Raw genomic sequence first — 26,716 nt, 5'->3', positions numbered from 1 at the left:
TACTGCCTCATGCCCAGCCCCCCCACAGAACCCGCCGAGCTCTGTCACCAAAGGACGGACTCCAGCTCAGTGTCTGCGATGTGGCTTCAAGCTCTACCCCCCCCAGAAGGCTGGCACTGCCACCTGGGAACCGGCCACCGCAGGCGTGTATTCCTAAGTGCAGCGTACAGAGCTCATCCTGCAGGAGAGGACACGGTTGAAGTAAAGGTGTCTTTAGTATGCCATGCTTCAGTGTTCCAGCCACGGTGCCTGCTCCCCAACTCCTCAAGGCTCCTTGCTGGTTACTTATGCCCCCCCTCACCACCACCACATACCCTGTATATCTGAGCTTGGTAACAACTCCCCGCCATTTGGAGAAACACCTGGTTAGCTTGGGTGTTCCATGAAGAACTTTCTAAGAAACTTCTTTCCCAGGCTCAGGGGATGGTGGGTTGGTGCAGCCCTGCAGATGACACTGTGCCCTGGTCAGTGAGCTGGTGGGGCCAGTGGGCTGGAGTGGCCCTTGGGCTCTGGGCCTTCACTGTCCAGCCTGGGGCTCCTCCCTCTGAGGCAGGGGGTGGGGGGTGCTCTCTGTAGCAGTGCCCTCCTGGAGGTTCCTCTGAGACTGCAGAGAAGTCAGCCACTGCCCACAGCTGCCTCCCACCACCCTTGTTTCTCGTTACAGTTTTTTGTCTGTGCAAGGAAGCATCTTGCACTCCCAGGAGGTGTTCCGTCTTGCCCACTATTTTCCGATGAATTTAATAAAGAGGGAAGGCAGGAGGCAGGGGCGAGTGAAGGGAGGGGCCGCGGGCAGCCCTCCCTGTCCCAGCTCAGCGACTCGGGTGGCTGGACCGCGGCTTGCTGCCCCAGGGGAGCTTACCCAGAGGAGGGAAGGACTGTTTCGCAAGCAAGGCCGGGCATTCTGAGCTGGCCTGTCAGCCCCTGGCATGCGGCGCGGCCTCTTAGGAAATCAAGGAGACGCTTTGTCTGCCTTCCAGCAGGCGCCACTTCTCTCTTTCCACTGCTTTGCTCAATTCGGGGAGCTGGCTCCAGGGCCAGGCTGGTGGGTGGGCAGACAGGCCGGGCACCCTCTGCCTCAGGCCTGGTGCCCGGGAAGTGCCCACTCTTGCCTCGGCTCGTGTTATCACGGGGGCCAGCCTGAGCCCCAGAGCGGCACTGATAAGGCCGGCAGGGGCGCCTGTCGTGCCACCTCGGGTGGTAAGACAGGGTGACGCTCAGGGAAGGACTCCAGACTGTTTCCTTGTCGGGCTGAGCTCACGCCCTTATCTCCTTTCCTGCCAGGCGAGGACTCCTCAATTCTCACACACAAAAGAAAACCCCACCCAAGACACACAGACCCTACATACTTGGAGGTGGAGGTTTTGCCTCTGGTTTAATTCAGTCTACGTGGTCATCAGTCAGGGGATCGATATGTGTGCATTGTGCTAATATTATAATAGCATATATTTAGTCCCGAAAGGGGGGCTGGTTGGGAGAAGAGGACGTCCCAGAGACGGAGCCACCTTGGGGGCTGCCTTGAAAGTTCCTTGGAGTTGTCAGTCATCTGAGATGCTTCTCAACTGAGAAAGAAACAGGGTGTGGGCCAAAGGCCAATCCCAGGGTGCAGGCTGTAGGGAGGGGCTGCTATGGAGTGAGGAGAACAATCATGGTGGAGGGGTGCACAGCCCCTCATCTGTTCATCTTGCAGCCTTCGCCCAGTTCAAAGGCTGCTCACTTTAGGACTGGGAGCAGCTCCCACGCCTTGCAAGTCCCACCTCTTTCCCAGGCTTACTGTCCCACCTCAGAAGAGCACGGCGGGGTGGCAGTGGGGGCCTTCATTCTGACCTGCTGCTGGGCTGCACTTCTTGGAGGCAGGGGACTGGCCTAGTTGACCCCTCAAGGTCTTGTTCCAGCCTAGCTGTCCCTGATTCTACGAGGCTAGTTGCTATGGGAACTATAACTTTGAATTTCCTGGCTCTGGGGCTGTGAAAATCACAACCTGAACCTTCCGTTGATGTGGGTTTCTCGATTAATTTCCTGTTTGATTGTTTACTTTAGAGAGCGGAAAATGCCTTTGCAGGCAGCTAAGTTGGCTCCGTGGAGACTCTTATCGCACCCCTCCCCCTGTAGCCAGCGGGGTCAAGTCCGGGCCTCGGGTGGGCCGGGAGGGGTGGGGGGTGGGAGTTTGGGGCAGGGGCCCCGGGTGGGAGGAGGCCCAGCTATGAGCCATGGCGGCTCCAGCCACCCGGCCCTCCCCTTCTCCCAGTGCCTGCCTGGGGTTCCAGGCTGGTGGGTGCCCCGGGAAAACCTGTGGGTTCAGAGCCCCCCCCCCGGGGGGGGATCTGCCCACCCACCCCAAGCCCCCTTCTCATAGAGCTGTTTTGTGTTGACTCAGATGCAAAACACAGCCGTTCCTCCAGAGGAGTGGTCCCGAAGGGTGGGGTGAGGGGGATGAAAGTCGGGGGGTGCCACCTGCCCCCACCACACCCCTGTGCCTCTCTGGCCAGGTGCTCCTGGCTGTGCTGTCATGGGAAGCCTGGAGAGCAGCTGCTTTTCTAGGTGTTTCTCCTCAAACTGCTCTTCCCACGGCCCTGCAGCTCCAGCACAGAGCAGTGGACATCTGTGCCTATGACCATCATCCCACTGGTTCCGGCTCCCTCCTGGGCAGTGGTTGGCGCTGGCAGCTCAGGTGAGGCCCTGGGGGCAGAGCCTGCCTGAACCCTGTAGAGATGGGCAGGAGCTCTCATCCCAGCCTGGAAATAGGGACCCAGAGGCCCGGGGTGGTGAGTGGCAATAGGCCACAGGTCTTCCAACAGGCTAATGCAGAGCCACAACTGGGCCTAGTCCCTGGACTCCCACCCCAGGGCCCCTTGCAAGGGGAAACGGGCGAGCAGAGAGATCAGACTGCTTGCCTGATCCATAGGCAGCTGGCCAGGTGGGGCTGGGGGCTGGGAAGGGCTCCCAACCCCTCGGCCTTACTCCCTTGGTCTGGGTGGCTAACAATGTAAGGTAAGGACACTTTCATGAGTGAAAGGAGTGCTATTAATAACCTCTTAGGGGTGCTAGGTAAAAACCGGACCATCCTGGGCAGTCGCAGGACGTCTGCTCACCCCGCCTCTTGCTGACCTCTCCCTGTTTGCCTTATTTCCGAGGGACTTACTCCTGGGGCAGTAGCTCAGTTATTTTGAGTTTGGAGTCAGACTCACAGGTTAAATCCTGTTTCTCCACTTACATTTGTGTCCTGGGAGAGGTCACTTCGCCTCTCTGTGCCTTGGTTTCCACACCTACAAAATCATTAGAACGGCAACTAAATCAGATAAATTGCTATGAGGATAAAATGAATTAATGATGGACAAAAAGCTCAGCGTGTGGCACCTGGAGTCCGCAAAGAATGTGAGCAGGGTCATGAGTGAGAGACCAGAAGGGGCTGATCCGCCTCCAGGTGGCCTCTCTCGAAAGGTAAAATCTCAGGGCTGCCACAGGCATTTTCTGCTGACCTTTTAGGGAACACAACAAACCACAGAGAGGACAGGCAGAGCCTCTAGAAGGGACGAGAAGGACACTGAAGGAGAAGCTGGAAGGTGTTGACAGCAAGCTCCAGCTTCCCTGGTGTTTCAAAAACCCGACCCAGGGCCCTGGGGATGCCTGGCTGTGGGCAGACTGTGATCAGAACTGTCCCCCATCCTGCCCAGGCCACTGTCCGGGGCTTGGCCCCCAGGAGGAACCGCTGGAGCTGCGGCTCCTGTCCTCGGGCTCCAGTGTCTGCAGGAGGGTTCAGTGTCTGCTCTGAGCCCCAGATTACATTTCCACCCCCGGGGACCAGCTGTGGGCTGGAGCAGTCCCGTGTGACACTTACTGTCGCCACTTTGTACGGAGAGGTTTGCAAGCTCTGCAGGAAGGAGGCTAATTATTCCCTCTGGGGCGCCGGGTCTGCAGTTAGGGTGCCGCCTGCCCGCCTGCCTGCCCGCCCCAGTCAGGAGGGCAGGCAGCCAGGCCACAGGGCCCAGGCTCGGCCAGGAGCCCAGGTCAGAACCGTGAACCTCCTTGACTTCCTGCCCTGGTGCCGTACCAGCGCTCCTTATTAGGCTTGTGGAAAAGTGGCACTTGGGGCAAATTCCCTCTCCTAGTGATGCCTGACATACAGGCGGACACAGTATGCTCGTAAGAAGTCGTGAACATAAAACACCACTAATTCCCTAGCTGCACTGACAGTCTGGGCAGTACAAGCATTTCCGAACTTGCCCATGTCCCCAGCCACCCTCGTCCCTTCTTCCCTTTTCAGAGGAGAGAGATCTCTTCTCATTTTAGGCTAATCTCTGGGCTTGATCTCTCCTCTCCTCTGACTCTCCGCTCCTCTCTTGCTCTCCACCCACTCTCCTCCTGCCTGCCTTAAACATACGCAAGTCTCCTTACTTTAGGAGCTATCCCCTTGACCCACTGACAGTTTCTTCCTCTTAGCATCCTACCCTTCTTCTCTTCCATAGGCAAGTCCCAAAAGAGCTCGGCAGGAAGAGATGGGTGCAGAGACAGAAAGAGAGAGGAGAAATAACAGAAACCCCAGAGAAAGAAATGGTTTTTCTACTTCCTGACTTCCTGACTCTGCAACCCCACAGTGCCCGTTTTCCACCCTGCCTTGCCGCTGCACTGAAGTCGTCCTGGCCAAGGTCACAGTGCCTCCTAATCACCAGATCCAGGAGACCCTGGTCATTGTTCGTCCTGCTTGACCCCTCTGAGCGTTTGACCCTGTTGGCCTGCTGCTTCTTGGAACTCTCTTAGCTTCCGTGAGGCCACTTCCTCCCGTTCTGCTTAGCTCTCGGACTGTCCTTCTTTTCCTCCTCTGGCGGCTCATCCTCCTCTACCACCCGATGGATGTTGCTGTTTCCAGGCTCGGAGCATTTGCTCTCGTCTCTTCTCATTCCTCATGTTCTCCCAGGTCCTCTCCCCCACTGATGATGGCAGGGGACAGACTCCCCCTCTGCATCTTCACTCATCATCCCCAAGCACCATGGACTCTAATTCTGACACTGAACTCATGTGCTTCTCCCAAACCAATTCCTCCTGCCTTCCCAGTCTCATTAATGGTGCCACAATTAATCCAGCTGACCAAGCCCCAAATCTGGGAGTCATCACCCTCCACATTGTCCCTTTATCACCCTCACTTCTGCCTCCTAAATATATCTCCCCACTGCACCTGCCTCAATTCAAGCCTCTACCATTTCTCTCAGCAGCCTCCTCCTGGTCTCCCTGCCGTCAGGCCCACCGCTGTGCAAAGGGGATCTTTCTAAAATACAAGTATTATCTTGTTACTCTCCAGTTTAAAATTTTTCAGTGACTCTCCAGTCCCTTAGGATAAAATCCAAACTCAGCAGCATGACTTCTAAAGCCTTCATATGTAGCCCTTGTCTTCTTTATCATCATATTCTCTCACTACCGCTCTCCTCCTGGCACCATTTGTTTTAGCCATCTTGAAATACTTGTTGATTACCAGTGCACTCTGCTATTTCATATATTTTGCTTTTACACAGACTTTGTATACTAAATGGCTGGAGTGTTCTCCACCACCACTGTCCCATCCTGTGCTGCAAACCCATCCACCTCACAAGTGTCTCTTGATGCCCCCCTACTAGCTACAAGTTACAAGTCTTATTCTTCTTGTTATCTCTGTACTTACATAGTGTTCAGTACATGGTAGGTTTTCCATAAATGTTGAAAGGATAGGTAGATGGATGGATAGATGGGTAAGTAGGTGACTGGGTAGATGGATGGATGGGTGGATGGAATGTTGGATACATGGATGTGTGAGTCGATAGAAGGATGGAGGGATGAATGGATGCATGATGGATTGATGGATGCAGAGCTGGTTGAATAGATGGGTTAGTGGAACATTATGTAAGTGGGTATGGGGATGGGTAGGTGAACAGGTGGGTTGACGAATGGATAGATGGTAGTGAATGCAGGTAAAGAATAGTTAAAGGCATTCCAGTGTTGCGATGGCCAAAGTTTATTATTGTCACCAGTCAACAGAATTAAGAGCTCCAGCCAGCAAGATGAGGATTGGCTAATTTTGGAGAAATTAAAAATCATTCTCCAAAGGAAAAGAGGCTGACCTGGGAGTCTTGAGCACCTTCAGATTTGCTGGCTAATTTGTGCAAACCACTTAACTACTGAGCCTCAGTTTCTCTGTCTGTTAAATAGAAATAATTATGCCTGCAGCCTATCCTTGTCTCCACAAGTGGGTCATGGTGGGAAATGAGATGACACTTACAAAGCTTGTTGAGGTCTTCAGGGAAGAGATATGTTTATCAAGATATATGTTTAATAACAATAACAACTTCCATCTGAATCAAGCTTTGCACTTTTCACTGATCTCTCACATACATTATCTCCTTTGACTCTCAAAACAATTCTCGTCAGGTATTATCATCCCCATTCTCAGGTGAGGAAGCCCAGGTGCAGAGTGATTAAGTGATGTGCCTGGAGTTACGCTTAGTGAGAAGCAGGCCTTCCAGCTCCGAGTCGGCTGCACGTCCCTGATGACAGCCTTTCTCGAGTGGATTATCTTCCTCCCTACCTCCCAGAACCAAGAACCAGTCATAATTGACCCTCTTCTCAGTGACTCAGGTGATTACCCTGGTGTCAGTTCCTGTGCTGTCCTCTGGACTTAGTTGTAGATGCTGATCTGGATCCGGCAGGGGTGCGGGATAGATGGGCCCTGACATGTCAGTGAACACACCTGAGATGCAGGTGGGCATGTGCAGCCTGCCACCCCACATGCCACACATCAGGCCATCTCATGCAGCCAGGCCTCGTTCTTCTCCCTCTCCCCTTTCCCTCCACTGTCAGCGTCTGTGCTCCTCACAGGAGCTGGGGCTTCCTCAGCCACTGCAGGCGTCCACCTCCACTCTCTGGACTGCGACTTCATGCTTCAGCTCTTCCTGCCTCAGACCTGGCCCTTCTTTAGACCCAGCCACCAATCAGAGCTCTCCAACCTTGCTCTCCAGCAAACCAGCCAACCACACGTGCTCTGTAGTCTCCAGGTTTTGCTTCCTGGTTGCTGTTCCCCAGCCCACCTCCAACACAGCCCAAAAAAGGGACGCTCCTAAAGGCAGGTTCTGAACTGAGGTCTTATTGTAGCTGCAGCAGGCTGCTTGGGTGAGTCCTACCCTGGTTAAATCCCGAGTTGTGTGAGCTGAGGCAGTGTGGGGGCTGGTGGCCCATCTCAGGTTGGTGGTGACCCCTCTCTAGGCAGGCAGGAAGTTGTGATCTCCAGCCTCACGTCACTCCTCCCCGGGAAGGCGGCTCTGCAGGCCCTCCCGTCAGCACCCTCCTCCCCTCCCCGCGGGGTGGCATCCGAAGCAGCTGGCCTGGTGACCTCCCGAGCTTACCTTGGGCAGCCTGCCCGTGCCCTCTGGACCTTCCCTAGAGGACTCTGGGATGTTCCCACCATGCCGCTTTTTTTCTCTGGCTGCTGCCAGGCCTCCCACAGCCGACTTGGAGCACCTTGGCCTCTCCCCAAGGGAGGATATGATGGGTGTGCCCACAATAAGTCTCCAGGAGAGACAATAGGACAGGAATGCATTAGCTTCCGAACAAACACTGTGCAGGCTCACACAATCGCCTTGGATTCTCGTCCAAGAAACACATTTCACTGTTGGAGGGCGCGGGTGCCCCGGCCCGCCCACATCCCTTTCTGTTCCAGAGACGTTGAAGAGTGGGCTGTTCGCCCTCAGCCCTGGGGCCCTCAGCCCCAGGTTGCCAGCCTTGCCTCCCCCGCTGGCCCAGCTCTTCTCCCAGAGGGTGGTGGCCGCGAAGGGGGACAGCCTTGCCCAGCCAGAGAAAGGCCCCAACCACCCAGAGAGCGCTGCTTCTGCCATTACTTTTTTTCCTTTTTCATTGTGGTAATATATAAATAGAACATAATATTTCCCATTTCAATCACTTCCATTCTCTGCCCCCATCCCCACCCCTGGTAACCCATCATCTACTCTCTGTCTCTATAAATTTGCATATTCTAGTTATTTCAGGTAAGTGAGATCATACACTATTTGTTCATTTGTGTCTAGCTTTGTTCACTTAATATGAGGTCTTCAGGGTTTATCCAATCATCTGTTGTCAGACGCTTGGGTTGCTTTCACCTTCTGGCTGTTGTAAATAATGCTGCCGTGATCCTTGTGTACAGATATCCGTCCAAGTCTCTGCTTTCTGTTCTTTTGGGTATATGTTCAGAAATGGAATTGCCGGGTCATGTCTATGTTTAACTTTTTGAGGAACCCTGCCATTACTCTGTGACTCTTACTTGAGTTAAATAAAGCCTTGTCTCCAGAAGATCCCAGATAGAACATAAGTAAACAAAAGGGCTATCCGTGCCCCCCCCCCCACATGCCAACAGGGATTAGTCTGTTCAAAATCTAGCCATCCCTTAGGAAAGCAGAGAGCCCGAAGAAAGGGAACACAGAACAGACCAATTCTGACCAAAAAGGAAGAGTGGACACTGCCCAGAAAGACAAGTCCAGGAAGGATTCCCGCGAAGCCGTCAATCACCCAGGGCTTCGGGACCTCAAAGCGGGTGCTGGAAGGGGTGCGTGCCTTGGGAGGAAGCACCTACAGAGCTGGGTCCAGGGCTGACCTGGGAGAGGCAGGTCAGCCTCGTGTTACAACACCAAGAACAGCAGGTTGGAACTTCCTGGTCATAGACCCAGAACTGGGAAGGTTTCCTTACTGGTACAATGGGGAAGTTGAGTCAAATGCTCTCTTCAGCCCCTCCAGCTTTAAGGGTCTGAGAGTCCACTCTCAAAAGCTGGCAACGAGAGGCTGAGTCAACGTTTGAGAGACAACAGGACCTGCCGCCACTGATTCCCTTCCCTTCCCTTAGCTTCTCTCTGCATTTCAGCAACTGTGATGGAAACACGAAGTGAAAAGCTCCCAGCCCTCCCTGACTTCCTTGAGAAAGCCCAGCAGGCTGTTTGCAAGACAGCCTATCACACGATATGATTTTTGGCTGGACACACACTTTCCCAAACAACCAAGCAAAAGCTGAGGCTAGAAGAGATGCTCAGGGTGAGACCCCGCCCAAGCTGTGTTAGAGGGCCCGCTCAGGCCGCACCCCAGAGCCCCCCACACCCCGCCCAGAGGAAGCTGCGGTTATGGGGTGGTGGGCACAGCCCCTGGGGACATGCCAAGGGGAAAGGAGTAGGGGGTGATTAGAAAGTCATCCAGTCACAAAAGATGAGGCAAGAGAGGAGAAAGAATGGAAAGAAAATGGCATCTCCCTGCAATTAAGAGTCTTCCAGTCACCAAGGAGCAGAAGGCAGGAAGGCGGGCCTTGGGCCATAGAAGAAATGAGAGACACCTGCTTATCAGGGCAAAGCGTTCCCTGACAAGGAAATCAGGGCTCAAGGAGGCTTTCCCTGCAGCCCTGCTGTAAGGCCGAGGACACCTACCTTGGAGAGAGGAGCAATTACATTTCAGACCACCTAGCACTTGTCAGGCCCTGCTTTTCATGGCATTTCCCATGATGTCACCCCTTTGGTCCCTAAATCTCACAAACTGGCAGACCCCAGGTGTAACCACAGCCCCCTAAGTAGCTGGTCTCAGGTCAGGACATGGCCCAGGTTCCCATCATCATCTGTCAACTCACCATCTAGAAGAATTTGTCGAGCACCTACCGTGCATCAGCCGACATGCTGGATGTGTCCTGAGCCGACCCCGTCTTCCTTCCCATAAGCTCCTGGGTTCGGCCTACTCTCCTCATCCTGCCCAGCTGCCACCTCCAGGGGTCCCTTCACACAGATACCCCTCTTCCCCATTTCCTGTGCTTCCTACCAGCAATTTTTATTCTAAATATTTTGCCTGTAAGCACTATGGGAAACATATATGAGGGAACAGATTTTTCATCAGAAAAAAATTCCATCAAGATCTTACAGTCCCTAACTTCCCTTTTTCTCCCAACCTCCATCCCAGACAGGGGCAGGACCCTCCTGAGCCCCTGGGACCAGCCCCTCCCATCGGAGGCAGGGCTGGACACAGAAGACCCTGCTGCAGGACAGCCTTCCCCCAGCGGCCCCGCGCCCGCCCCACCACTGGCTTGGTGGAAACCTCTCGGCTCTCCTTTAGGATCTGCAGCCCTGGCCCTGGGAGACACCCTCCCACACGGCACCTGTGGGAGGAGAGCTTTCCTGTCTCTGTTACCTTCACCTCCCCAAGGAGCCAAAACATAACTACACAAGATGACTCCAGAAGTAGACACCAGGGTGGAAGAGGAAGGGCACCTGTGTGCTGAGAAAGTAACCCCAGCAGGCAGAACTTAGAGGGTTGTCACTGCAGAGTCCAAAACTCTATGGGTTTGGGCTAAGAAGCCAGTGGAGCACAAGGCAGGTATCAGGAGCTTGAAAAGAGGGATCTGAAGCCAGGGCCAGCCCCAAAGGGCCTTTTGGCAGACTCAGTTTGGTCCTCCTTCAAACAGATGTTCCTTCAATCTTGCTGACCACTTTTCAGAGGAGAAGTTGAGGGCTGAAAGAGAGAAGCGCCAAGAAGGTGCAGGAAGCAATTCTGCTTGGACCCCAGGCCCGCAGCCCCACCCGGCAAAGCCAAAGCCACCCGCAGGATGTCTCCCAGCACAGAGCAATAGAACGTACTCCTTGGCAGTCTCCACCACCTTCACCCCAGGAAGCTTTTAGAAGTAATCATACAGCACTCATATTATAATCCCAACAACATGTAGATCAGTATGCACAGTGGCTCCTCATTTGCCCTACCTCTTCACACGGTTTCAGTGGCAGGAGTGGTCTTAGAGTGCCCCAGCCCACCTGAGTGGGAGCCAGGCCATTGGACACCCAGCTCAGTCTTGTGAAGTCTGACTCTACCAACCTCCGTGGTCAGCCTCACCTCGCTGCAGCCTGTATATATGACTTGGGGGTCCCTCACCGAGCCCCAAGAGCCCTCCTTCTCTTCCCAGTGGGAGGGGAATGTTTGTATTGGCAGATCTTCCTGAGTTGATCTCAAATCTGCACGGCCCTACTGTTGCCTTTTACATGCATGCAGCCGGTGATGAAAGAGAAGTTGCCAGCCAAGCCCGTGGTCAGCCCTCCACACGGGCCCAGCCTGGGCAGGTCTGTTTGACAGCCGGGACAGGCAGGAGTGGGGGGTTGGGGTTCTCTGCCTCTCTGTGAGTCTCTTCAGCAGGGTGGGATGGGAAGGGCATGGGCCCATGCTGGCAAAAGCTTCCTGGATCTCCCGGGAATGTTGTCCTCCCTGATGGGTCCCCCATTCAGCCTTTAGGAGTGAAAGATTATTTTCCTAGAGTCCGCCTTCTGCTTTTGGGGTAAATCCTTTTCATTGTTTCATGTATGTGTTATAAAATACATAGAACAGAAGATTTACCGTTTTAACCATTTCAGTGACATTTATTACATTCACAATGTGCAACCCTCGCCACTGTCTAGTCCCGGAACATTTTCATCACCAGGACATGAAACCCCGTACCCATTAGTGCTCACTCCCTATTCCTCTCTCCTCCCAGCCCCTGGCAGTCTCTAATCTGCTTTCTGTCTCCTCTGTCTCTATGGATTTTCTTATTCTGGACATTTTCTAGAAATGGAATCATACAATAGGTGGCCTTTTGGGACTGGCTTCTTTCTCTTCGCATTATGTTTTCAAGGTTCTTCCGTGTTGTGGTATGTGTCTGCTTCATTCTTCTTTATTGCCATGTAATACTCTCGTGTGGCTTTTGTTCGTCCAGCCACCAGTCGCTGGGCGTCTGGGTTGCTTCCACCTTTCCACCATTGGGAATAGTGCTACTATGAACACCTTGTCCAAGTTTTTGTTTGAACCCCTGCTTTTAATTCTTTTGGATATATGCCTATGTCTTATTGTCTAGGGCTGCCGTAACGACATGCTACAAATGAGGTGCCTTATAGCAACGGAAATTTATTGCCTCACAGTTCTGGAAACTAGAAGTCCAAAATCTCAGTGCCAGCAATCCATGGTGTAACTGGAGTGCTGCTTCCGTCACATAGCTGGGCTTTCTCTCTGTCTCCTACTGATCAGATTCAAATTTCCTCTCCTTGGAAGGACCCCAGTCATACTGGATTAGAACCCACATGAATCCAGTCTGGCCTTGTCTTAACTAATCCTGTCTTGAGAGAGCCTGTTTCCAAATAGGGTCATCTTCAGGAGACCAAAGGTTAGGACTTGAACATATTTTTTTGAAAGACACAATGCAATCCCTAACAGCATAGAAATAGAATTGCTGGGTCATATAGTGACTCTATGTTTGACTGATTGAAGAACTACCAAACTGTTTTCCACAGCCAATGGCCGCACCATATAAGGATTCCAATTTCTCTGTATCTTCACCAAATCTTGTGATTTCTGTTTTTTAAATAACTATCCTAGTGGGTATCTCATTGTGGTTTTGATTTGCATTTCCCTAATGACTCATGATACCGAGAATCTTTACATGTGCTTGTTGCCCATTCATGTGTCTTCTTTGGAGAAATGTCTGTTCAAGTCCTTCGCCCATATTTTAATTGGATTGTTTGTCTTTTTGTTGTTGCATTGTAAGAGTTCTTAATTGTCTTTATTTGCCAGGCTGCTATGACAAATACCACACAATGGGTTGGCTCAACAACAGAAATTTATTGTTATTGTCTCATGATTTCCAAGGCTGAAAGTTCAAAAACAAAGCATCGACAAGGCCATGCTTTCTCTTTGAAGTCTGTACGTGCTTGTGCTGGCTTGCCACAGTCCTGGTTCCTTGGCTGCACCTCTGCCTCTCATCGATTGGCACTTTCTCTCTCTCTCTTTATGTCGGTTCTTCCAGTTTCCACTGACCTCTGACTTCTTCCTGCGTGGCCTTCTATGACTCCTGAGCTCCAGTTTCTTCTCTTTATAAAGCCTTCAGTAATATGGATTAAGACCCACCCTGATTCAGAGGGCTGCAGCTTAACTAATAATAACATCTTCAAAATCTTCAGAAGGTCCTATTTACAAATAAGCTCACACCCTCAGAAATGCACATTCAGATTAAGAACATGTCTTTGTCAAGTCACCACATTTATAGACTCATAGCAGTTATATGATCTGTAAATATTATTTCCCATTCTGTGGATTATCTTTTCTCTCTCTTGATGGTAGCTTTTGATACACAAAAGTTTTTAATTTTGATGAAATCTAATTTATCTGTTTTCTTCTTTGTTGCTTATGCTTTGGAGTCATATATAAGAGACCATTGCCAAATCCAAAGTCATGAAGATTCACCCCTTTGTTTTCTTCTAAGATTTTTATTGTTTTAGCTCTTATATTTAGGTCTTTGCTGCATTTTGAGTTAATTTTTGTATGTGGTATGAGGTAGGGGTCCAGCTTTATTTTTTTGCATGTGGGTATCCAGTTTTCCCAGCACCATTTGTTGAAGAGACTGTTCTTTTCCCACTGAATGGTCTTGGCATCCTTGTCAAAAGTCAATTGACCATGGATATATGGGTTTATTTCTGGGCTGTCAGTTCTATTCCATTGCTCTGTATGTCTGTCCTTGTGCCAGGACCCACTGTTTACATTACTGTAGCTTTGTAGTAAGTTTTGAAATTAGGAAGTGTGTATCCTCCGACTGTGTTCTTTTTTTTCAAGATTGTTTTAACTGTTCTGTTTGTTTAGTTTTTAATTCTTATTTTATTTGCTTTCTGAAGATTTAATACTTATGATATAACATTCAAAAGAGGTGAAAACTCACTCTCCTACCCATGTCCCAAAAAGAAACACCGAGACCAGGCAGGCAGGGTACCTACCCCAGCCCCATACCTCAGGGGGTCCCACACTTTGGAGTGTCTTCCTTGAAATTTTCTAAGCTCCCCTCCAGTGCCTGGGACCAGCCAGGACTGGCAGTGAAGTCTGAAAAGGCCATTCCAAGCCTTGCCTTCGTCCTGTGTGAGCCCTGTTCCCCGTTTCCTCCAGGGCACTCTCTGACCCTCAACCCCCCAGATTCCACAAGAATCTCCAGTACTTGTGCCCATGAGGTCATCCCCATCCTTGGTTCCATTGGGGCTGTCACTCCCAATGGCCAGGGTGGTATTCATTTCCCAGGACCACATTATACTGGGCTCCCAGCAAGGGGCTAACATCCCTATTTTGAGTGACTCCCATTGTTTATATAGAGGGGCCCCTAAAAGAAATACTTGCCCCAGAGTCTACATTCCCCAAGCAGCCTTGACCTCAGCCACTCAATTCTCCTCCCCAGAAGCAACCAATATTACCAACTTTTTTTTTAACCTTCCCAAGACAATTTATGCAAGTAAAATGGTGGCAATCAGACAAATTATCCTGTCTTGTTTTGTTTTAAATTAATGACCTTGGAGCTCTTTCCATAAAGCCTTCTAGTTCTTTTATAAAGGCTGCATTGTACTCCATTGTATAGACACATCATGATCTATTTAACCAGTCCCCCAGTTGGTAGATGTTTGAGTTACTTTTAATCCTTTGCTCTAACAGTAGTACCTGTGTCAGATCTCACATGTGTGAGCATGTGTAGGATAAATTCCTAGAAGTGGAATTGCTGGATGGGAGCATATGTGCACTTGTAACATTGATAGTTATCACACCGCCACTTATAGAGTTATGCCCACGTACACCTGCACAAGCATTGTGTTTGCAGACATAGCAATTGTAGTGTTGTGCCTTGTTCCCTCTGGAGAGAGAGCACCTCATGGGGTGGAACCCTCCCTACCCCTCCCACTCCCCTTTTCAGATGCATGTGTGCCAGGGTGACTTGCAGCTGAGCTGCCTTTCAGGGTCAGCCCTTGCCCCCTTGCAGCCTCTCCCAGCCGGATGGGTTTTCTCTCCACCTCCCAAAGCATATCCCTTCAGAGCAAATGTTTACCAAGTGCTGGGTGTGTGCCAGACAGCATGCCAGGTGCTGGGGATGGCAGTGGGCAGCACAGAGGCCCTGCCCTCAGGGAGCATTGCCTTCTGGTGGGGGAGACGGACGATAAACAAACAGGCAGGCAGTGTGTCAGCGATCGATGCAGCGAGGCGGGTCAGGATGATCAGTCCCACCATGGGCGGGGCAAGGGAGGCCCCCCAGCGTGGGTGATATTGGGCAAAGACCTAAAGGCCGTGAGGGAGTGAGGGCTGCAGCTATTGGGGGTGAGCGTGCCAAGGCCAGGAGTCAGGAGCGTGCGAGTGTGTCACGCAAGCACTTAGAGGGCCACCAACACCTGTTCCTTTGCACACCCCATGTGTGAGCAGTCCGGGTCCCACTTTGGCTCATTTGTTCCAAAATGATTCCTTGCCTGCGTGTCTGCTGCAAGCCCAGGTCTCTGCCCAGTTCTGACCGATAAAAAGCGGAACGGGGATGGTCCCTCCGAGCATCTCCGGCCCGTGGAGCCCATGCTGCCCTCTCCTCAGGACCCCTGTGTCCCTGGCAGCCGGCTCAGGCTGTGGGCAGGTAGCAGGGGCCGCCGTGGACATTCAGCTCTCCCGAAGTGGGCGCTTGTTGCTGCGGCCGGATGGGCCCCTGGCCTGGGTGCACAGGGAAGGGGAAGAGGAAAGGCCGTGTGGAATTTTGATTTCGAGCCAGCACTTGCGAACGGTGCCCCTGGATGTGCATGACCTCACCTCTCCTACTTGACCAAGTCAAGCCAAGGCCACAAACCTTGACGAGGAGGCCCACCCCACCCTCCCTTAAAAGATTAAAAAAAAAAAGTAGAAAGCATACATCGCATGAACCAGCATCCAGTGGACACCTTCTATTGCCAGGCTTTGTGCTGGGTGTTAGAGGGGCAGCAGAAATGAATGTGGCCCAGTCCCTGCCTTTAGGCAGCCAACAGTGCACAATGGAAAATATCTTTTCACTTGGTGACGTCCTGAGTGGGTGGTAGAGCCAGGGAGCGCTCTAGGAGTGAGGGTGGGAGGGGGCTCCATGGGCCGGGGGTTCCGGAAGGTTCCCAGGAGATGGTGGGAAGAGAGCTGGGCCTTGACGGTGCGGAGAGTGTGGAGAGCAGCCTCCCCAGAACGGAGGCCTCCTATGGGATGGGGAAGTTGGTAGAACACGCACACCAGCTGTGGAGTTGGGGCCTTCGTCCCAGGGAGGGGAGGTTGGTGAAACATTGGGCTTTGGATCCCAGGAGGTGCCCGAAGTAGAAGTTGTGAATCCTCCCCGAGCCTTCTTGCCTCCCACACCCCACCCAGAGGCACAGGTGTGCAAACCTGACTCTCGTCACAGCCTCCCCCACTGCTGTGCCTCCAGCTTGGTCTCCCGTTGTCCACCCTTACCCCCTGCGCCCCCACAGCAGGCAGAGCTGGCCACGTAGCGCATAAGCCAGGCCCTGTCCTGCCTTTGCACAGAGCCCTGCAGTGGCTTCCGTGTTGCTCAGAGTAATCTGGAGTCTTACCCTTGCCTTCAGGGTCTCCCCCACCTCACCTCTCACAGCTCTCCCCTCTGCTCTAGTCCCACTTTGGGCTGCCCTCCATGCCCTCCTTCCACTGGCCCAGCCTGCCCTCTGTGCTGTTTTCACCCAGCATCTCCCCATGCCTCGTTCCTGATCACCCTAGCCACCACCCAGCGCCCCTGACACTCTTACCCAGTTTCATTTTCATCACAGCACTTATCCCCACTGGGTTCATTCTCTGCATCTCCAGCCTCCCTGCAGCAGGACCGTGTCTTTGTTCCATGCTGTGAACAGGGCAGGGCCGGAAGCAGGTGCTCAACAAATATTTGGGACATAAATGACCCACCAATATATATTTTTTTCTTTTTTGGTAGCTCTGTGCTGCTTCTGAAGTGCCACCCTAGTGTCACTTGCCATTTGGTTTTGGAGCTCTAGCATCTGTGTGGGACTGGGGAGGCCATGTTGATGTCAGACAGTCTAAAAAATGGTCTTTGCGTCTATGAAAGTTGAGGGGAAGATATGCTCATGTTTCACATAGAATTTAACTTTTATTTTCATTCATTCAACAAATATTTATTGAGCACCTACTGCATATAGTTCAAAGACTTATGTAGATGAAATGTCCATTTGTGAAGTGACTTAAGCATTATTAGGGATGCTTGAGTTGTGGGTTGGGAGTTCAGTCTGGCTTGCCTGGGACCCTGGGGCTCAGCGATGGTGCCACACAAGCCGTGGGACTCCGGCAGCTGCTGATTTGCCTCGTGACAGAGTCCCCTCTGCGTCCAGCATTTCCTGAGCAGGACATGGTGGAAGATCCCCCTAGGTCTTCAGAAGGGGCGGGAGGGCTTCTGGGAGGGAGAGACACGTCAGAAGGCCAGGCAGTCCTCCACAGGTGGAACAGCCAGGCTTCATCTTTGGAGAACTGGAAATGTTCCAGATGCATGTCCCAGAAAAATGAGCAGAGCCTGGTGACTCCTTGGCAGTGGGGGGGCAAGAGAAAAGGAAAAGTCCACAGTTCTCAGCTGGGAAGTAAGGGGGAGCTGCTTTGAGGCAAAGATAATGTCCCCGTGTCCCCGGAGAGAACAAAACAGGGGTGGAAAAGTCCGGGCTGCATGAGGGCAACGGCCAAGACTCACAACCCAAGAGCTGTAACGGTCAAAGGGGCAAGAGTGAGGCGAGCAGAGGTCTCAGGATAAATATTTGGGGAACAAACAAAATGGGGGAACGCCTACACTTGGGGTTGGAGGAGAAGCATTAGCTAACAAAGGAACAGCAGAAGGAGCGCTGAGCGGGATTTGCAGGGCACAGAACACTAGTGCTTCCCTGATGCCATCCCCTGAGTTCCAAGCAGTCAAGTGGTCAACACGCCACATGCTCCTGGGGATTCAAGATACAATTAATCAAAACAATAAAAAATCTAAAAATGGAAAATAACAAGGGTTATCAAGGTTGTGGAGAAATCAGAACCCTCAAACATTGCTGGTAGGAATGGATAACTGTGTTGCTGCTGTGACAAACCTCTGGCCAGTCCTCAAAAAGCTAAACAATACCCTGTGACCCAGCAATCCCACTCCCAGCCAGCTACCCAAGAGAACTGAAAACACATGTTCACACAAAATTCGTACCTAACTATTCATAGCTGCACTATTCATGATAAACAAAAGGTGGAAACCACCCAGCATCCACCAGCCAATGAATGATGAACAAAATGTGCTGTATTGTTCAATGGAGTACTATGCAACTGTAAAAAGGAATGAAGTTCTGATACATGACATGGCATAGATGAACCTTGAAATAATTATGCAAAGTGAAATAAGCCTGGCCCAAAAAGGCAAATATTGTTTGAGTCCACTTATATGAAACATCTAAAATAAGCAAATTCACAGTGATGGAAAGGAGACTAGTGGCGGCCAGGGGCTGTGGGAGAGGCAAATTGGGACTGGCTGCTAATGATACGGGGTTTCTTTTTGGAGTGATGGAAATGTTCTGGATTTAGATCATGGTGAAGTCTGTGCAATATAGTGAGTGTACGTGAAACCATGGAATTAAACACGTTAATGCTTTGAATTTTTATTACGGGAATTGTATTTCAATTTTTAAGAGAGACAGAGATTGAGAGAATGAAGACAAGGCAGGTAGAGGGAAGCCAGGACGGGACATGGCCAGAGCTGGGGATGAGTGGCCTGGCCCAGGCCTCAGTTAGAAAGCAATTCCCACCTTTAGGGAAGTCGACACAGTCATGGTTTTGAAAGTTTAAGCGGCTGATCGGGGGGAGATGACTGTTTGATTGCTGAAGTCCTCCTGTAGTCAGGGTCGGGGAGCACCTGGGTTGATGACCGCGCCTCCTGGCTCGTAGGGCGTCACCAACAGGGACATCTTTGAGCTCATTTCATTTCCCTGGGGATTCTCGCTGACCAGTTGTTACCAGCCTATGAGCCAAGCACACTCGCCTCTGCCTTCAAACCCAGCTGCCGCCCTTCTCTGCGCTCGCCTCCCATTTCAGCCTCTGACCTGCCCAGAGTCCACACTGCGTCGTCGCCGCTGTCCTCCAGCTGCCCAGATCCCGTCAGAGGGGCCGCTGGCTTCTGCACGGTTTTGCCTCTGCTCTCCGACCTTGTCGCTCTCGCCCAGCCCTGGGAGGCCTTGGTTCACCAGCTGCATCGGGGCTGGGTGTGGAATGAGGGCAGGGCAGGGCGGGCACTGCCGAGGGCTGGGCTTGAGGGCCGTCCCTCAGCCGGGTCCCTGTCCCCTCTCCTTTCACAGCTCTTGCAATCTCAGGATGTGAAGGAAGATGCTGTCCTTTGCTGTTCTATGGAGGTAAGTGGTGGGGCGTAGACGTCGCTGGGCTCAGACACAATGCATCCCTCTCCCTTTAAAGATTGTGGGGTGCCGGGGTGGGTGGATATATCCACAAGTGCAGGGAAAGAGTCACCAAGCAGGGCCAGAGGGCTGGCTTCACGAGTAGACAGGGACTTCTGCATCCAGAACTGTCAACTCTAAACCAGAATAAATGCTGACGTGAGACCATCTGAGCACTGAATGGAAAGAGAGAGGACTTCTGGTTCTCCAGAGGGAAGGACAGATTGTCTGCTTTCTCTGCCCCAAAGACCACCTACTCTTGGATCAGGCTGTCCATACAGATGACTCCAGCTGGCCCCTGCCCCGGACATCTCTCTTTGCTTTGGTGTTAGGGGGCTTGGGGAAGATGACTGGTGCTTGAGCCCTCCACATTGGCACTGCCCACTCCCTGTCCCCAAGGTGCTGCCCCTGCCCAGTGACACCTCCTCTGGGATCTCCCTTCAGAGGCTTTGCTTTGGCCCCGTCATTGGGGCAAATCTTTGTCCTCAGATAATAGCCCAGAGCCATTCAGAAGAAGTGTGAAGAGGAGAGGGGCTCCCAGCACGAGAACACCAGGACACGTCAGGTGCTCAGGAGCAGGGCTCTCCAGGTCTGCCCTGGCTGCAAAGAGTGTTCCCAAGGAGCCAGAGACTGGAAGTTCCTGGAGCCCCACAGCAGCCATGGGTGCATGGGACAGTCACTCAGCCTTCTAGTTCATTCCGTGGGCTTCAGCTCTACCCAGCGTGGGCTGGGAGCTGGAGGAGACTGGGAGAAGGAGAAAGTGGAGGGCCTGCCCTCAGACAGCTTCTGGTCTAGTTAAGACTAGATCACACACACAGTGGATAGCAGTGTATAGAGTAAGCGGGTGCAGAGCAAGCCAGCGTGGGCTGCAGAGGGGCGGAAGGCTTTGTGAAAAAGGGAGAGCCTTGGAAAATGGGTGAGCCAAGGCTGGGGCACAGAGATGGGGACGGAGATGATGTGGCAAGGACTTGCAGAGGCTGCTGACCAAGGTGTTGCTGATTCAGAAAGACTGGGGCTCCTTCCCATCAGGGGTTTTTCGTGGTCATCGGGGGCCTCTCAGGAGGGCAGGCCCTCTGGTGGACCTTCTGCCCCAGGTCATATTTCTCTCCTTCCCCTCTGTGTCACAAGTATGGGCAGAGGTCAGCTCTGGGGGCTGGTGGGTGGGGCAGAAGAGATGGGAAGAGGAAAATAGGAGACTTCATCCTGGCTCTCAGGTTCCACGTGGACTTACCCAAGTAATAATAACCTAAGCTTATTTCCAGAGAGACACCCTAGCAAGTGAAAATCAACACAGTGCTATCAGATCACCAAAGGGAGCAGATCATGGAGCCATCTTGTAGGGTGGGCATTAGTCAGGGAAGGCTTCCTGTAGGAGGCGGTCTCTTGGATGAGGGGGAGAATGGCCTGTTCTTGGTGAGGACCTGTTTGAGCCCTGGGCACAGGTGATCTTCTGGTCCCTTTTGTTCCTTCTTGTGGATTGGTGTTTTAATGTGGGATCTCACAGTTGCATACTTCCATCCTCAAGCCTTCCTGTCCTCTTTCCCTAACCCGTGGCCCAATCTGTACATTCCTAAGACAACTCAACTATTTCCTGTCCCTGTCCCTGTCCCAGTCCACCTAACAGAGGTGGACTAGGAGCCCAAGTCCTTTCCTAACTCCTGCTTCTCTGGCCGCAGCTACAGAGCACAGGCCGGCTGCTGGAGGAGCAGCTGCCTGAGATGATGACGGAGCTCCTAGCCAGTGCCCGCGACAAGATGCTGTGCCCCTCGGAGTCGATGCTGACCCGGTCGCTGCTCCTGGAGGTCATCGAGCTCCACGCCAACAGCTGGAACCCACTGACGCCCCCCATCACGCAGTACTACAACAGAACCATCCAGAAACTGACAGCCTGACAGCCAGGGGGACTGGCAGGCATCCCGCGGGCAGCTGGGGCCCTGGTGCACAGGGCCAGATGGACAGGCGGGAGGACAGGGGTGGTCCTGGTGGGAGAAAGAAGTGGGGAGGACGGCAGGCAGAATCGGCAGCCAGTCTGCAGCCAGGCAGGGGAAAGGACGAAACCCCTAAGAGGAGCCCCCCACCCACCCAAATCCGAGCCCAGCCCCCAGCCCCGAGCATGCGTCTGCTCACACCAATAGGAAAGCATGCTCCTTTCCATGGTGGTCCCGGCTCTGGCCCATCCTCACTCCTGCTTCCCCCACTCTCCCTCCCACAAAACGCGCCCTCCGCAGGGGCTTTGTGTAAGGGGTTGCAGCTCCCTGACTCCTCAGAGGCCGTGGCAGCCTCTCACGCTGGGGCTCCGCTTGGGTCCGAGAGGACCTCAGAAGGCTGGAAAGTGGGTCGGAGACGGGCTCGCATTGTTCCCGCGTTCTGTCGGCCGCCGTCGCCAACTGGCAGGAGGCGACGTGCAGCAGATGTTTGGGGACGACAAAGGCAGGCACGGTCCCCACCAGCCGCCCGTAATTGACGGTCTTTGTCAGCCACAGTCGAGCTGGGGGCGAGCTGGGGGCGAGTCGTGTCGCCGGTAGCCTTCACGCTCCACCCTCCCGGCTTCTCTCCCTCCTCTCCTCGGCCCCTCCCCCAGCCTCGGGCCTAGGGGGTCGGGAGCAGGGAGGGGAGAGGGAGTTTGCAGTTATATTTGCACTCTTTTGTTTTATTGTGTTTTGTTTTTCAAAAGTTGGTTGCTTTGAAGTCTTTTCTCAATGAAAAGAGCCCGTGATGTGAGTAAGGCGAGGACCCCCTGATTAGTGGGAGATCAAACCCGGGCCCCCTCTGGGAGGAATCTAGCCACAGACGGCGTGCCAGTAGCCAATTAGGGTAATTGGAAACTTCTGCCCTGGCGGGGGTCCCCGCTGGGTTCTTGTGTTCCCCAGCCACTGGCCTGCAGCGCCTCAGCTCTCTCGTTTTAGTCTCTCTCTCTCTCAAAGGGCTGATACTGTCACCACTGGAGCTGCATTAAACCCTGTCCTGGCCCCAGGGTCTGGTGGCAAACAGGGCCCAGAATGAGGCTGGAACATTAAAACCAAAATGCCAGGTGATCCTTCCCAGCTCCCCACGTAGGCCTCCCTGGCCCCAAGCACTTACTGGGGAGAAGAGGGGCCGGGGCAGCCTGGCTCCCCGGGATTCGCGGTTTAGCTGCATGGGCCTTGTCAGCTGCCCTGGCTGCACGCGGGCCGGGTGCTCTGGCGTGGGCTCTGGGGACTGTGGGCCTATGTTGTTGGGGAGGGAGTGAATTCGTGGCGTCACGATGGGGACATTTGTAGCTAGCTAGATAGACAGGGTCATCAGACGGAACTTCCCGGGCTGGAAACGAGGCTGGGATGTCTTAGAAGGACATGTCCTGGGGAGCAGCCCTCTTCTGCAGGTGAGAGGGGAAGACACAGTTCGGGTTCCGGGAGGCTGGCTTTGGGATCGTTACTAGTGTCCACACAGCTCCATCTCTAGGGTCTGGAGCTCACATTCTGAAAAGGACCCAGAAAATGGCATCAGAGCCCATCTGCTTCCTCATTTGTGGCCAGTTACTCTGCAGGTCATCTTGGAGGCCCCTCCTGGAGATGACGGATGGGGAGGCCCCCCTTTATGGATTCTGAGTCTAGGAGAGCAGGCAAGGTGGGGTGGGCAGAAGGCTCCCAGTGCTCGCTGGCTTTCCCACTAGCCATATCCCGGGGCTGCCCGTCCCCAGAAAGAGCCTGTTGGGGACATGGTCTGGGAGGCAAAGGTTTACCTGAAACAGGGATCAGCAGCCTCTGCCAAGAAGCCCGTGCTGCCCCCGGCCCTGGCCTCCGCCCTCCCTGGCTCTCCTGAGCCTCCCTCCCTGCCTTCCCTCCTCTGCCCGCACCTGGGGCCCAGGATCCCAGCGGCCCCACAGGAGGCCGTGAGGGAAGAGTAGGGATGCTGTGGGGATGCTCAGAGAGGGACACCAGGGAAATCAAGCTCCTGCGTGCTCCGCCAGCCCAGCCCACAGCAGCCGCTCACTTGCAGCCTCAGCGAGCCGGGCCTGAGCCTGGGCCTGGGGCCGGCTTCCCTCCCTGGTGGTGTGTGCATGCGTGTGTGCCTCGGTGCGTGCCTGCATCTGCTGGGAAAGAAGCAGGCCCCAGGAAGAAGGGAGAGGCCCAGGAGCAGGGGCTCCGATCAAAGAGGAGGCAAGGGAGCAGGGTCTCCCAGACCCATTTTGGGACTCAGAGAAGGGATTGGGGGGGCTCCAGATCACTGTGTGCGGACGGGTCCGGTGTTCCCTGGAGAAGCGAGGCGGGTCTCAGAGCAGCACGTGGAACCCAGGGTCCCCTCCTAACGGCCCCCCTCCTTGACTGTTAGAACTAGAGTGTGGAAGAAGCAAGATATAAATATGTACACATATATAAATATATTTTTAATTACGTGTCGTGTCAACGGTGGCTCCAGACATACGATTTGCCTAGTTTATTTTGTTGCTCGAAAGTGCTTCCTGGCCAATGCGAATAACAATTTAAGCTGTTTTTCTAAACGTAGTTGCTGCTACTTTTTCAGACATGGAGGGAAAACATTAAAAAAAAAATTTTTTTTTTTTAAGGAAACAACAGTAAAGCCGAAAATCTGAGCCGCTGAGGCAGCCTCCCTTGGGGGGCGACTCAGACAGGAACTGGGGAGCAGAAACGGGAGCCTCCCAGACCTCTGCCCCCTGCCAGGCCGACCCCCCTCTGCTGAGTGAGGCGGGCCGTGGCCAGGCTGACCGCTGAATGTATTCGGTGGGAAGCAGAGCTGGAGATGGCGTTTCTAAGGCTCGTGTTGTTTTCCCTCTTCGCCCGCGGTTTTCTTGGCGCATTGGAGAGGCAAAGTCCAGCCATCTGATGTTGATCCTGTTTCCGTCCCCCCTGCCAGTTGGGACGCCTTAGTCATTGTTTTCCTCTAGGACGGCCCCTCGCCGCAGCCCTGCTCCCCACAGCCTCGGGGCTTGGCCTGAGCTCTGGGACCGCGGCCCCAGCAAGGCTCCCCACCTCCCCTGGATGAGGCCAGGACCCCCACCATCCTGCACTGGGAATGTGCACCCCCAAACCCCAGTGTCCGTCTGTTTGTCCTTCCTTAACACTCTGTAAACCTTTAAAGTTTGGGGATCGTCCTGTCCACCCATGTAAATGTAAACGTTTGGCTGAGTCGGTATTTATTCTAATTTTTATTTTATTTTATTTTCTCTGGGGTGGGAGGTGTGAGACATGAGCCACTGCTCCTGGCCTGAGCAGCTTCAGGGACGGGGGCTGGACAGCCAGGCCACCACCAGCAGCAGCCCCGGAGACCCAGGTCTCTGAGAACCCAAGTCCGAGCCGGTTATCTGGCATCAGAACCGGCCTGTGTTCCGCGTGCAGTGGGCTCCTGGGGTATGCCCATGGGAATCGTGTCCCTCGGCTGCCGGCGCTCTGTTGGGCAACCTCTGACTGGGCTTTGAGGACGCAGGTCAGAGAGAAGACAGCGCTGCTGTCTGGACACTCGGACAGAAGGGCTGCCCACCTCGCCTGAGCCACCTGCCAACAGGATGCCGGGCCTACCTCCCCGGGGCAGGGGCCTGGGGCCTCCCGCCAAAGCTGCAGCCGGGTCCTGCTCAGGCGACCACCCTCCCTCCCTCCCCTCTGTGTGTCCTGCTTTCCAGCTGAACCCAAACTCCAAGTGGGTTTAAAAAAAAATAAACACCACCAAAAGACAAAACTGCCCTGAATCTGTTTTCTTGGCATGCTCAGCAAAGGAAATCTCTCCCACAGGTTTTTGTGCCTCAGCTGGTGTGTGGCAGGGCCTCAGAGGAGCCCCTGCCCAGGCAGTGAGCTGATGAGAAGATTCCCCACAGTTTAGCCAGGGTGGGGAGCAGGTCTGGGGCTTGGGGGAGTTTGGGAAGGGGTGGTCCAGGATTACATGGGGAAAGGAAACTTATGTCACCTAAAACTGGGCACTGTGGCCCATCCCAGGCATAGGATAGGATGAGGCCAGTCCTGGAGAAAATGCTTCCAAACTGCAGGTTTAGTTTGCTGCATATTTAGTCACCCAAACCTACCCCTTCCCCAGAAATGTCCCTGTGGCATTTGGCAATGACTCCTTTTAGGAAGGCTGAGACTCGGGCCAAGCGGCTTCTAGACAGCAAGCGTCTGTCCAGTCTTGGTTGGTCAAACAAGTCTTTCATCAAAGGGTCCCAAAAGGTCCCAGTGATTTATTTTCCTGTGATGACATGTCTCTTGTTTTGCACAATCCCTCCTATGGTGAGTCCTTGGGGACACTGCCTCCTGGTAACAGCTCCTCCTTGGGGATCCCTTCTGGCTAGAACTTGCCAGTCTTTCGGTTCCTCGGGGTGACAACTAAAGCAGCCACCCTCTCCATGCTTCCTGGCCTGGCCGAGGCAGCAACCGGGCAGCCCAGGGGCCTGCTGAGGTCTGCTCACTGCCCGTTACTGAGTCACACCCCACCGTGACACTGCACAGGGACACCCAGAAGTACACAGATTGGGTGGAAGGAGATCACACTTTAATTAAACAACTGCTCACATTTGTGAAACCAAGGTTTTTTTACTAAAATGCAAAAGAGTAGAAACAGAAATTGTAGGTCAAAATGAAAGGTGTCTGAAGGTAGAAAAGAGGGTGGGGAAGGGAGAATTTTACCAAGCATTATTCACCCTAAGGGAGAGGAGATTTTCCTGGGTGCTTTAGTCCTGGTTCCAGAAGGCTCCAAAGCACTAAATACTAAGAAATACATCATCCAAATAATGTGTTTCAACCCTGCATTTCACCATCTCTGCTGTCATGGATCCATTTGAAGATGGGTTGCATTTATCTTGGGGTATATAGGCGGGGCTTAAGAGGGAGAAAGAAGATTTTATTTTTGGATGAATAAGCTGGAAAATACACCCACACAACGTATAAGTGCCCTTTAAGCACCTAGGCAAAGGTGGCAGAAAGAGAAGGGATTGAGAAGGTGAAAGGAAAAGATAAGGTCAGCTCTTTTTCAGTGCTCTCTCATTCCCATAGGTCCCCGTGCTTACGGGCCGTCCATAAATTGTCTCAGCTGGTCCAACAAAGTAGGCAAACGAGTGTTTTAAATTCCCACTTCCCATGCGAGACTTAGAAAGGCAGCATGGCTGACCCAGAGCCGAAAGCCGGTCAGTTAAAGAGCAGGGGCCAGGGTGCGAGCCAAGTGCCCTCTCCACTGGCCCAGAAGGCAAGTGTGTCCTTCTGTCTGTCTGCTGCAGAGCACTGCCCCTGGCACTCCCGCCAGCCAGCCAGAGGAGGAGCGGCCAGCGGCCTGCTGAGACTGCCATGGGCCGGCTACCCAGCGTTTCTTCTGTGCTGGGGAAACTGGGAGCGTGATGAAATAGCACAAGCCAAAGGATTTCACTGGGTGGGGATGGGGAGGAAATGGGGCAGTGTTGCAAAGCTTGGTGCTGTAATATGTGCAAACTGTCCCGTTGGATTTCAGGTTCACCCCAGCCCGTGGTTCTCAAGGGGATGGAGGAGCGGCCCCACTATGGGGCATGTCAAGAGGTGGGGGTC

General features: G+C 53.3%; 1 protein-coding gene across 4 annotated transcripts in view; it reads left to right on the top strand.

Moving 5' to 3' along the window:
- Positions 1-23,603, top strand: part of CTIF (cap binding complex dependent translation initiation factor) — a 320,346-nt gene extending 296,743 nt beyond the window's left edge. For all 4 annotated transcript variants that reach the window (XM_037805811.1, XM_037805810.1, XM_037805809.1 and 1 more), the window contains 2 exons: positions 19,122-19,175; positions 20,894-23,603. In XM_037805811.1, the coding sequence (XP_037661739.1) occupies positions 19,122-19,175; positions 20,894-21,109 (270 nt within the window). In that variant the 3' untranslated portion in view covers positions 21,110-23,603. The remainder of the gene's footprint in view (positions 1-19,121; positions 19,176-20,893) is intronic.
- The last annotated feature ends 3,113 nt before the right edge of the window (positions 23,604-26,716 follow it).

The sequence above is a fragment of the Choloepus didactylus genome, chromosome 16, assembly GCF_015220235.1.
Source record: "Choloepus didactylus isolate mChoDid1 chromosome 16, mChoDid1.pri, whole genome shotgun sequence".
Classification (NCBI taxonomy): domain Eukaryota; kingdom Metazoa; phylum Chordata; class Mammalia; order Pilosa; family Megalonychidae; genus Choloepus; species Choloepus didactylus.
This window is presented reverse-complemented; position numbering and strand designations above follow the sequence as displayed.